The 13,557-nt window shown below is 46.3% G+C and overlaps 1 protein-coding gene across 2 annotated transcripts in view; it reads right to left on the reverse strand.

The window, feature by feature from the left end:
• LOC137417425 (chitin synthase chs-2-like) overlaps positions 1 to 13,557 on the reverse strand; it is a 212,861-nt gene that overhangs the window by 117,274 nt on the left and 82,030 nt on the right. For both annotated transcript variants that reach the window (XM_078785804.1, XM_078785805.1), the window contains 2 exons: positions 11,587 to 11,783; positions 2,445 to 2,751 (listed from right to left, as the gene is read on the reverse strand). In XM_078785804.1, coding sequence (XP_078641930.1) covers positions 2,445 to 2,751; positions 11,587 to 11,783 — 504 coding nt within the window. The remainder of the gene's footprint in view (positions 1 to 2,444; positions 2,752 to 11,586; positions 11,784 to 13,557) is intronic.

Consider the following 13,557-nt stretch of genomic DNA (forward strand, 5'->3'; position numbering starts at 1 on the left):
TATATATATATATATATACAGTGCATGAAGAAAGTATTCAGACCCCTTCACTTTTTTCACATTTTGTTATGTTGCAGCCTTATGCTGAAATCGTTTAAATTCATTTTTTCCCTCATCAATCTACACTCAATACCCCATAATGACAAAGAGAAAACAGGATTTTAGAAAGTTTTGCAAATTTATTAAAAAGAAAAAAACTGAAATATCACATTGACCTAAGTATTCAGACCCTTTGCTATGACACTTGAAATTCAGCTCAGGTGCCTCCAATTTCTCTTGATCATCTTTGAGATGTTTCTACACCTTGATTGGAGTCCACCTTTGGTAAATTCAATTGATTGGACATGATTTGGAAAGGCACACACCTGTCTATATAAGGTCTCCCAACTGACAATGCATATCAGAGCAAAAACCAAGCCATGAGGTCGAAGGAACTGCTTGCAGAGCTCAGAGACAGGAATGTGTCGAGGCACAGATCTGGGGAAGCGTAGAAAAAGATTTCTGCTGCATTGAAGGTTCCCAAGAGCACAGTGGCCTCCATAATTCTTAAATGGAAGAAGTTTGGAACAACCAGGACTCTTCCTAGAGCTGGCCGCCCGGCCAAACTGAGCAATCGGTGGAGAAGGGCCTTGGTAAGAGAGGTGACCAAGAACCCGATGGTCACTCTAGCTTAGCTCCAGAGATCCTGTGTGGAGATGGGAGAAACTTCCAGAAGGACAACCATCACTGCAACATTCAACCGATCTGGGCTTTATGGCAGAGTGGCCAGACGGAAGCCTCTCCTCAGTGAAAGACACATGAAAGCCCGCTTGGAGTTTGCAAAAAAGCACCTAAAGGACTCTCAGACTGTAAGAAACAAGATTCTGTGGGCTTTCATGTGTCTTTCACTGAGGAGAGCTTTCTGTCTGGTTATTCTGTCATAAGTCCCAGATCGGTGGAGTGTTGCAGTGATGGTTGTCCTCGCGGCTCGTGCTAATGGAGATAGCTCTGAAACGGACCATTGATGGCGCATTACACCTTCGGATTTATTACAACACCATCGTGTTCATGCACCCCCACCTGGAATCATCTCCGTCTGTTGCGCAGAAATGACACAGGCTCAACAACTCTTTTTTTTTTTCTCTTTTTTTTTTACTGATGTTAATTACTCGGTTTTTATTTATTATATTATGTATTCCCACGTCATGAAAACGAACTTTGTTTGCAAGTCATCTGCTTCTGGGCTCCCAAGATATTTTCGATTCTGACAATAGTTCAATACATATTGCATCGAATTTCCCCAGGCAACACCGGTTACTTCAGCTAGTATTTATGTATATATATATATATATATATATATATATATATATATATATATATATATATATATATATATATATATATGTATAATTTGATTTTCACATCATCTCCATCGGAGTGGTGACGCATCCAGAATTGGAACTTAAACAAAGAAAAAGTTTCTGCAGAACCGATACTCTGTATTGAGCATGGTTCACGTGATGGTGTGATCTTCTTCTTTCGAATGCAGCACAAGGTTGCTGGGTGGCATCATTGCTTGAGGAGTCGACTGTACCTCTGATGTAATTCCCTCTCCAGTTTATGGCAGGAATTTGTAATTTGTTCAGGATAGCTCGCCTACTCTTCGCAAAGGACACAGTGGGATCTATAACGTGCGACAACTAATTTCTTGTCCGTGAAACACCAGGATGACAGTTTATAAGCTGGCCTGGGATTCAAACACTCACTAAGCAGCTTTGAGGCGAGTGTGTGTACCTCTAGGCCATCCTGCCAGGCTATGGTGATGATAATTTCACATCATAACTAGAACGGCACTCAGTAGAGAGCATACCTCCGCCTGGTTGGCCATATCACTCAATGGTGAAGAATTACTTTAAAAATTCCAGTTGCCGGATCCGAATCCGGATCTTCACCAAAATCTAATCATGTCGTCCTTGTCACACACGCTACATCTCTGCCAAATTTCGTCCGAATCCGTCCTCAACTTATTGAGATATTTTGTTCACAAACGGACAGACCGACAGGGGTGAAACATAACGTCCATCCACCTTTTTTTTTCTTTTTTATTTGTATGCAAGATCGAGGCTCGTGAAAGAGCTAACATTAATCACACAAAAAGTCAAACCGACACATAAAACACAAAATAAGGGAAGCGGTAGAAAAGATATCTTTGGTGGTGGAGGTAAAAATATCTCATCTTATCTCATCTCATTGTTCAATAACTTTAAATAAAGTCCACCATTCACCCTTACGCCACACCATGAAATGGATTGCACATTTAATCAAAATCCTGCACTTTAAAAGAAACAATCAATGTGTGAACTTTATTGCTATGTTTGTGCCTATTATGTCATTTTGTTTGTTTTCTTTCTTGATTGGTTATGTCGATTCAAAATGTCATCCAATTACTATAATCTCCAACTCACCTCAAGTTCCGTGCGAAGAATCCTTTCGTCCACCACTCATTGACATCCCATATGTTGCTACCAGAAGCAAGGGAGGCCATGAACCACAAAGCTAAACCAGTGGCTGGAAGTGTAAGAGTTAGTGGCATTGAGAAGCAAGTGCGTTGACGGCAAATCTTACAGGCCACGTTTCCCAACCAGTGGCAGAAGGATGCCATAAGAGCCTGGCAAGCCATGAGACCTAAGGCAGGTGTTGCATATTCACTTGGGTTAGAAGATACGACCCACATTTTTGACCAAGACCATTGATTCTTCTCCGTTTCCCAACCTAGGAAATAAAAACATCTTATATAATATGATCTTTATTTTTAAAAATGCTCATGAAACTTGAATGTCAGTCGTACAAACAAACAAACTTTATTTTATTTTTGCCAAATATTGATGTTTAGCCTTAGGTTAACCTTGCACTGGACTTTGGAGGTCCCACAATGTTTTCTTCTTGATTTGGACTCCTGAGACTCTGTATTGCGGTTGCCAAACTGGCATCTTTGGGCATTTTGAGAAAATGCCAGTTGCCATGGCAAACACGTACATTAATTGCATATTTTAGAAAGTTGAATATCTGGACCTACAAATTATATAAACATATTCCAAATGTCCATTCATGTGTTCTTTGATATGGGCTATCAAATAGACAACTAACCAAGGTGAGGTCAAGATCAATGAGAAAAACTCAAGGTCAAGTGAAAAATGCACACTTTCTGCAAAAAATATACTTTGAAAACATTTTTTTACCAGTTTAGCATTCATAAGAGAACTTTTATTTTGTCTCTGATGTACCTGCATTATTATTTTTTATTTTTTTTGTATACAGAATCGAGGCTCGTGTAAGACCGAACAAATTGAACATGAAAACATGCACAGACACATAAAACATACAATGAAGGGAGCGGGAGACAATAGGGGGAGAGAGAGGGAAGCACACAAGCACAACAACAGTAGAGAACAGGGACATCAGTAGATCTGTGGAAGGGGGAGGGATGGGGGAGGAGGGGGCGGGGGGGGGGGGTTCACGGTATAAAGCAAATGAACATTACTAGGAATTTCAGGAAAGAAGTTGGGGATTGAAACAAGCGGATTTGGGGTGTTTTAATGGGGGTAGAAAAGATCAAGGTTTTCGATGGGGGAAGACAAGAGATGGTGGTGAACAGCTGTTTTAAAGACCTGATGGGAGGAGAGGGATTGAAGAGAGTGTGGGAGGTTGTTCCAGAGGTGGGAGAAAAGAGGAATGAAAGAGTGAAGGTGTGCAGAGAGCCTTGATTTTGGCAGTTTCACCAGAAGAGGGTTGCTGGCAGATCGTGTGCATCCTGCAGGAATATTTGGGAGGCAGAGCACAGACAGAGCAGGGGGAACAAGGCCAGAGAGGAATCGGTAGAAGACAGAAAGACCACCAACCTGCCTGCGGTGCAAGAGAGAAAGGCCCCCAGCATCAACTTCATCGTGGGAGATTCCAATGATCCTGAAAGCTTTGGTTTCAACCGCATAAAGCAGGAGCACCAGCCCGATTCATCAGTAGGTGTGAGGCAGGAGCACCAGCCCAGAGGGGAGAGCAGTATTCAATTGAGCTGCAGATGAAAGCTTTTGTAGGTGGTGAGGAGCTCCGGTGTGCCCAGAAAGGACGTTGCACGATGGAGGATGCCCAATCGGGGACTGGCTTTGGAGGCCAGCTTGGAAATGTGGTTTTCCCAGGAAAGATCATGGCAGATTGTGAGACCCAAAAGCTTGAGTGACAGAACTTCTTCAAGAGGATTGTTCAGAAAGTAGATGGGAGGGTTGTCCAGACGGTCCTTTCGGAGATTCATTCACAGAAAAAGAAGAGCTTCCTCACAGAGAACCAATGTTCAGTTGCCATAGCAATATATTTGTAAAGTGTACCCATTGTTCAAGTTGATTTATTTATGGTACTTCACGGGCATGCTTGATAGTATCATGTACTTAGTGTACGTAGTTTAAGGTTATGAAATTTAGCCAAGGTCACTGATCAAGGTCAAATTTAGCCAGGGTCACTAATCAAGGTCAAATTTACTCAGGTCACTCACTGACAAAGGTTTGTGACGGAAGTCAAAAACACAGAATATTTGAACTGCCGAGTCAGCATCTCTCTTCCAGACATTGACTTCAAAACATCTTCTGGATCCTGTCAGTCACCCAAAGGAGGGCATAGTCTGGATAGTGAGTGGCTGGATTGCAGGCGCCCCTGTAAATGTTGACACAGCATTGTCCACTGGTCAAGCAATGATGAAAGAATATGAAAGCACCTGGCCTCGTGGCTTTAATTACCCATTGTCGAAAGAGGCCAACTTCCATGTATACAAATTCTGGTGACATGCAGACAGCAAAGGGAAAATCAGTGCTGATGAACAAGCTGCAGATTGAAGTGCCAACAAGATCCTTGATCAAATCAGATAGTGTGATTGCTGATGGATCTGCAATGTTGTTGGTTGTGCACTGGCAAAAAATGGGAGTAGGGGAGTTCATAGACAATATCCTCTCGTAAATCACCAGCAGGTTGAAAGATTATGATGTGTACCTAGTGTTTGACAGGTAAAATAAATTCAAATGACATCAAAGGTGTGAATCGAGCAGCTAGAGCAGCTAGATGCAGGCGATATAAACCCTCAATCTCTATGCAATTGCCATCGAAGAGGGTTCTTCTGACAGTCACCTATAACAAGGTACAAATGATCAGTCTGATCATTGAGTACTTGCAAGATTAGAGAGAAGGGTGGCTCGTACCAACTGAAATCAACAGTGGCTCGCTCATCAAATGGCAGGACGTAGTGAATACTGAAGAGGCCGATTTGATAACGATTCATCAGTTGGTGTCCATTGCAGAAGTAAGGGGAGCAGACACTCATATTAAAATAATTTCAGATGACAGATGTGTTTGTGTTGCTCCTCTACTTTTACAAGAGAAGACAACTGAAATGCTCACTGACATGGAACCAACTTCTAGAGAGAGGAAAAGCATTGCCATCAGAGCATCAGCTGAGACGAACAACGATATCATTCTTGACGTCTTGACTGTCCAGTCTCTATCTGCAAGTGACACTGTCACACGATGCTGGGGGTATTGGGAAGGCTAAGGTGCTGAAAGTGCTTCATGCAGGTGGATACACGGTATAAAACAAATGGGGACACTACTAGGAATTTCAGGAAAGAAGTTGGAGCTTGAAAGAGGTGGAATTGGGGTGTTTTAACAGGGGCAGAAAAGATCAGGGTTTTGGATGGGGGAAGATAAGAGATGGTGGTGAACAGCTGCTTTAAAGACCTAGAGGGAGGAGTGAGATTTATTTTTTTTGTATACTGAATCGAGGCTCGTGAAAGAGCTAACATTTATTTCACAAACAAATTAACCAGACAAACAAAATATATATTTTTAAAAGGGAGCGGAAGACAAGATGGGGAGAGAAGGGGAAGCACACAAACATAACATTTGAGAGCAGGGAGATGTGTGGAAGGGAGAGGGCTTGGGGGGAGGAGGCGTGGGAAGGGAGGGGGGGGGTGGGAGAAGTATAAAACACAAGGACACCAAGGACACCAAGGACACCAACGATTGAAGAGAATGTGGGAGTTTGTTCCAAAGGCGGGAGAAAAGAGGAATGAAAGAGTGAAGGTGAGCAGAGAGTCTTGGTTTTCGTTTGGAAAGGTGATGATCAGCTGGAGAGGAGGGAGAACAATGGAGGAGATAAAAGGGCGGGGCGAGCCAGCTTGTGGTCGAGGGTGGGGGAGGGGAAGCCGCGAGGAGAGAAGGAAATTATTTTTAGGATAACAAGTTTTTTTTTTTAGTTTTTTTTTTGTATTTAAGACTTTAAACAAAGGGTAAGATGTTCGGGTGAAGTAGGGGATGAAAAGAAAAACAAAGAAGAAGGCAATACAGCGAAATAACGAACATAAATAAACAAAAGAACGATGAGGAGACGGGAAGCCTCGAAGGACAGGCCCCAAAACGCAGCGCGAACACGAACGACTATAGAACACGAACGACTATAGTGTGCAATAGCTATTGCACACGAGTTTGTACGATTTACACAACAAGAAATGTAGTGTCAGATGTGTTAGGATTTTGTTGGGAAAGGTTTTACATGGCATTGATCAATCTGTAGTTAGACTTTGAATTTGCTTATGACTTCTATGACTTCTGCCTCTGTATTCACACTGTTGTGACATGTGGACACAGCATGACTTTAGTCTAAACTGGTGGTGAGGGTTGTATACGTTTGGAAGCGAAGTGCTGACTTAGCAGTTTGAAGCAGCTGTTGATTTGTCATCAGTCACTGACCTTGATCAGTGACCTTGGCTTCAGCCCATACCCTTGACCTAGTTAACATGTCCAGGAGACTGTCAAACATAGACACCATGAAAGTTCAAATGAACCCATGAGTACAAATTGCAAATGAATAGCTATGGTAGGTACAAATTTACCATCAATGTTGCAAATGAACTATGTCTTATAAAAGTTATGTATGCTGTACATGTTATTATGGCAACTGAGTATTTGTCCTCTTCAAGGAAGTGTGATTTCTGCAGGCATATCTGAAGAGGTAGGATGACAAAGCCAAATATATAACTTTTTGATGGTTGCTAAATTTGTCATAAGGTTTTGAATGTATAATTTTCACTAACCTTGAGTTTTACTCAATGACGTTTACCTCAAATCACATTGGCTATGTGTTAATTGGATAGCCCATGGCAAAGAACATATAAATGGACACTTGAATCTCTCAGATCATTTGTAGGTCCAGAGATATTCAACTTTCTAAGATATGCATTTATTGTATATGGTTGCCATGGCAACGGGCAATTATTTAAAATACCCAAAGATGTCAGGTTTGCACCCGTCAATGTACAGGGTCTACAGAGTCCAAATCAACAACAAAAAACATTGTGCGACCTCTAGTGCAAAGTCACATCCTTGGCTGCGGTTCTATTTAAGCATTTTCCCCCTGAAAGACATAATATTAAAGTGCAATTAAATAAATAAACAGGATTATACCTAATTAAATTGATATATGTGGGAAAATTACACACCCAGACCAGGAATCAAACCCAGGTCCTCTGGGGAACCGTACCAGTGCTCTGCCATCTGAGCTATCTGGGAGACCCTGACTGAGCATGCAATTTTCACACACATATAATTGCCACTTGTTCCGTCAATGCTTCCGGGGCACTCGCTGCCAACCATAGGAGCACCAACGGCCTGCTCACAAAAGGGTCTTCCTCCAATGGGGGGTACAAATCCCTGTCCTCTATTATATACACCACTGGGGGCATAGAAACACAGGATTATAACTATCTATTCTAGCTAATTAATTGACATATGTGGGAAAATTGCACGCCCAAACCTGGAATCGAACCCAGGTCCTCTGGTGAACCGTAGCAGTGCTCTGCGATCTGAGCTATCTGGGCGACCCTGACCAAGCAAGAGGAAGACCCTCTCGTGAGCAGGCCGTTGGTGCTCCTATGGTTGGCAGCGAGTGCCATGGAAGCAGTGACGGAAAAAGAGTGGCAATTATATGTGTGGGAAAATTGCATACTGAGGCAATTTCGCATGCATCCTGGTGAAGAAAGGGAGGGTCAGAGGAATAAGAGAGACAGAGGTAGCAATATGGGAGAATAGACAGTAGAAAGCAGAGAGACCATCGACCTTCCTGTGATGTGAAAGCAACAGACCTTGTGTTTCGGTCTCATGACTGGAGATTCCAATAATTTTGAGAGCTTCACATTCCCCCGAATCCAGGAGTGACAGATGTGATGCTGGGGTGCCAGCCCATGGTGGAGAGCAGTAATGATAAAAATAATAATAGGCCATTCCGCCCATCAAATCCTGCGTTAGTCTTGCCAATTGTGTTTTTTTTTTTTGTTTTTTTTTTTGTATACTGAATCGAGGCTCGTGAAATAGATGACAACCGCGAAGGAAAGACAGCACAGGGGGACCACGAGGGAAAGACAGTACAGGGGGACCACAAGGGAAAGACAGCACAGGGGGACCATGAGGGAAAGGCAGTACAGGGGGACCGCAAGGGAAAGACAGCACAGGGGGACCATGAGGGAAAGACAGCACATGGGGACCACGAGGGAAAGACAGCACAGGGGGACCGTGACGGAAAGACAGCACAGGGGGACCACGAGGGAAAGACAGCACAGGGGGACCGCGAGGGAAAGACAGTACAGGGGGACCACGAGGGAAAGACAGCACAGAGGGACCGCGAGGGAAAGACAGCACAGGGGGACCACGAGGGAAAGACAGCACAGGGGGACCACGAGGGAAAGACAGTACAGGGGGACCACGAGGGAAAGACAGTACAGGGGGACCACGAGGGAAAGACAGCACAGGGGGACCACGAGGGAAAGACAGCACAGGGGGACCGCAAGGGAAAGACAGCACAGGGGGACCGCGAGGGAAAGACAGCACAGGGGGACCGCGAGGGAAAGACAGCACAGGGGAGCACGAGGGAAATACAGCACAGGGGGACCGCGAGGGAGACAGCACAGGGGGACCGCGAGGGAAAGACAGCACAGGGGGACGGGGAGGGAAAGACAGCACAGGGGGACCGCGAGGGAAAGACAGTACAGGGGGACCGCGAGGGAAAGACAGCACAGGGGGACCGTGAGGGAAAGACAGCACAGGGGGACCGTGAGGGAAGGACAGCACAGGGGGACCGCGAGGGAAAGACAGCACAGGGGGACCGCGAGGGAAAGACAGTACAGGGGGACCACGAGGGAAAGACAGCACAGGGGGACCACGAGGGAAAGACAGCACAGGGGGACCACGAGGGAAAGACAGCACAGGGGGACCATGAGGGAAAGACAGTACAGGGGGACCGTGAGGGAAAGACAGCACAGGGGGACCACGAGGGAAAGACAGCACAGGGGGACCACGAGGGAAAGACAGCACAGGGGGACCGCGAGGGAAAGACACCACAGGGGGACCGCGAGGGAAAGACAGCACAGGGGGAGCGTGAGGGAAATACAGCACAGGGGGACCGCGAGGGAAAGACAGCACAGGGGGACCGTGAGGGAAAGACAGCACAGGGGGATGGGGAGGGAAAGACAGCACAGGGGGACCGCGAGGGAAAGACAGTACAGGGGGACCGCGAGGGAAAGACAGCACAGGGGGACCGCGAGGGAAAGACAGCACAGGGGGACCGCGAGGGAAGGACAGCACAGGGGGACCGCGAGGGAAAGACAGCACATGGGGACCGTGAGGGAAAGACAGTACAGGGGGACCACGAGGGAAAGACAGCACAGAGGGACCGCGAGGGAAAGTCAGCACAGGGGGACCACGAGGGAAAGACAGCACAGGGGGACACGAGGGAAAGACAGCACAGGGGGACCATGAGGGAAAGACAGTACAGGGGGACCGCGAGGGAAAGACAGCACAGGGGGACCACGAGGGAAAGACAGCACAGGGGGACCGTGAGGGAAAGACAGCACAGGGGGACCGCGAGGGAAAGACAGCACAGGGGGAGCACGAGGGAAATACAGCACAGGGGGACCGCGAGGGAAAGACAGCACAGGGGGACCGTGAGGGAAAGACAGCACAGGGGGACGGGGAGGGAAAGACAGCACAGGGGAACCGCGAGGGAAAGACAGTACAGGGGGACCGCGAGGGAAAGACAGCACAGGGGGACCGCGAGGGAAAGACAGCACAGGGGGACCGCGAGGGAAAGACAGCACAGTGGGACCGCGAGGGAAAGACAGTACAGGGGGACCGCGAGGGAAAGACAGCACAGGGGGACCACGAGGGAAAGACAGTACAGGGGGACAGTGAGGGAAAGACAGCACAGGGGGACCGTGAGGGAAAGACAGCACAGGGGGACCGCGAGGGAAAGACAGTACAGGGGGACCACAAGGGAAAGGCAGTACAGGGGGACTGCGAGGGAAAGACAGCACAGGGGGACCGCGAGGGAAAGACAGCACAGGGGGACCACGAGGGAAAGACAGCACAGGGGGACCATGAGGGAAAGACAGTACAGGGGGACCGCGAGAGAAAGCCAGCACAGGGGGACCGCGAGGGAAAAGTTTGTCCATATTCTATCTTTGAAACATCGAGCGTAAAGCAAGGAAGCAGCAAACACCATATTAAAAGTCTTTGCCATGACTCGGCTGTGGTTTGAAAAGCTGAACTCCCAGGTCATCCCCATCCAAAGTCTTGATCTTATCTACACCTGTTAAACCACTCCCACCCATCCCCAAATTTGCTTATGTATCCATGTCGTCCACCACTTGTGTTCTCCCTTACCCCTCATCGTTACCTGCAACCGTTATTTGTCTGTCTCCGACTACCTTCTCCCTCTTCCCTGCTATTGGCGTTTCCCCTTTCTCTTTCTGTTCCCTTTGTTATGTTATATCCTGATCTGTTCTGTATCCGAGCTCTTCCACAAGCCTAGACCATGTATATAAGAACCACCTTTAGGGGCCATTTTTCCTCGCAGAGCACGGGCTGGCCTTTTTCGGGCACCTTGGTCCCCCTTTTGAAGCAATGTTTTATGGCCGGATGCCCTTCCTGCCGCCAACCCTGTTAGTCGCCTCTTGCGACACACAGGGAATTATCAGTGAACTGGTACTCAATTTGCCGACTTCGGAAGGATGACAGGCTGAGTCAACCCCCCTGGCGTTAATTCAGCGATCGACCCGGATTGGAACCCAGGATCCTAGGATCCCAAGCCAGCACCCTAACCGCTAAGCCAACACCAGGCTAAAACCATGTATATAAAAAGAAAAGAAAATATATTTTGAGATATTTTCTGAGCTAAGCAATTTTCACCACACATGCAAAGCTTCATTGCTGTATTTTCCTTTCCACGTGTCCTCTCGCCTGTTCCTTCTACTCCTTTCCATTAATATATTATGTTTTCATTTCCTTGCATTTTGCACCATTTTTATTTTGCCTCTCCTTGTCACAACTGTAGTTGTATCTAGAAGTCGTATTGCTGTGCTCACCATTTGAAGCTGTTGTCATTCTTTGTCTCAATGTGCTTATGTGTATTTTTATTGTTTATGTAGGCTGTTTCAGGAGTATTAGAAAAATACTACAAAAACGTTTTACATGTGATTTTTAACACGTTATCGATCGCAGAAGAGACTAGCAAGGACTCACCTACGACAGAGCAAACTACGATGAATGTAACCACAATACGGATGAGGCTTCCAAGAAAGTTTGCGGTGTTCAGCGTGGTCACATTGACATTTTCTTCACAATCAGAGGCATTATTCCTTGGCCAGAAGTTCTCCCACCAGGCAACAGAGCCCAAGATGAGCCCAACCAATAGCAGAGTCATACAAACGATTCTTGAACTGAAAGAAAATTGGAATAAGCAGAATACCAGCAAAACTCTGAAAGTTAACCAACTATTTTCTTCAAAATAATACTTTTTCACAAATATATTGTTATGTGGATTGGAAAGGGTTGGGGGCAACCGGCAATGTATAAGTGTAATGGAAATCACTACTGTTTGTGTTCATGTTGTCAGCCCCGCCCTAATGAAGTGGGCTTTTGTAGCCAAGCTCGAGGTCCAATGCCAATCATTTTAGTGCAGCAACTTGTCCAATAAATCTGTGTTAGCAAGTCTCACCACCCCACCCCCAAACCCTTCTCTATCATCAAATGGCACCACAGCCGAATCCGTTCGTGAGAAGGCCAAATGCCTCAATTCTGGGTGTCCTTCCAACTATTGTATCGCCAACCCCTCACTCTCTGTGTTCACCCCACCCAGTCGCACCCAACTGCTCCAGGACTCGGTGTATTTTGGACTTGTGAAGGTGGAGGAGTTTCTGGCAACCTGTTTCTGCCACGGTTTCTGTGATCAGGTAACACTTCACTCTAAGTCTGCAACTGGACTTGATGGCATCAGCTTACATGTCCTAAAAAAACTTCCTCTGCTGCTCTTGCGCATCCCTTTTTTGCTCTGATCACCATTTAATTTGCCCTCGGTGATCTTCCATCTGCTTGGTAGTCAGCCAACATAATCAAATTACATAAACTAGAACGGCACTCAATAGAGAGCATACCACTGCCTGGTGAACAGTTTACGTTTTGTATCCCACTGATAGGCCGGATCGAGATTCTGACCTGAACCAAAATCGAATCGGATTGTTCGTCACCTAACCAACTCATCCACAAAGTTTATTCATAACTCGTCCAAAACTTTTTAAAAGATCATGCAATATATTGCTTTCACCCGATCTCTCAATGGTGAAGAATCACTTAAAAATTAAAAAATTCTTGAAGCCGAATCCATATTCAGATCTTCACCAAAATCGAAACTATTTGTCCTTGTCACACACCCAACCTCAAACCAAGTTTCCAACCACAACTTTTTGATACATCCTGCTAACAGACAGAGAAACAGACAGGCATGAATACATAACCTCCATCCACCTTCGGTGGTGGAGGTAATAGATAATTTCTCTTCTCCAACGGCCTGATCTCTGATCATCAATTTGGGTTCACACCAGGTCCCCCCGACCTTGGACATTCTAGTTCTACTCTCCCAAAAATAGATGGAGGCCCTCAATGCCAGATGAGAGCCATTTCTCTAGACTAGTGGTTCTCAACTGGTGGTCAATGGTGACATTTTCGGTGGTCCACAGGAACATTGTCCAAAGTCACACGGCGTGAGAAGGTGCCACCATCCGGCTGTTTTAAGCCGTGTACAAAAGCTGTGTTCGAACTCAGTCCGAGGTGGTCCACGAAAAAATTTTGATTGGCCTGGTGGTCCGTGAACTGAAACGAGTTCAGAACCACTGCTCTAAACATATCTCGAGCATTCGACACAGTCTGGCATCTCGCCCTGCCCTTAAAACTCTTTGCATTTAGCATCCAATGACAACTCCACACTTGGCTTATTGACTTCAGGCCCGGTCACAACCCACCGTGCGTGTTTTTAGTCCGTACGTTTTTTGGGGAGGCCACGGCCGCCACGTTTTTCCAAAAACGTGGGGAGGGAGTGGCAAGAGTAGGGAGAGAGTACGTCAACGCACGTCACTCGCACGGTTGCGCAAGGTGTAAGTACGTGGCCCGCACGCCACGCCTGGCCGTGAGCGGTTGCGTGCATCGTACGTTGCACAC

Source organism: Myxine glutinosa, chromosome 10 (assembly GCF_964187855.1).
Source record: "Myxine glutinosa chromosome 10, kmMyxGlut1.1, whole genome shotgun sequence".
In the NCBI taxonomy this organism is placed as follows: domain Eukaryota; kingdom Metazoa; phylum Chordata; class Myxini; order Myxiniformes; family Myxinidae; genus Myxine; species Myxine glutinosa.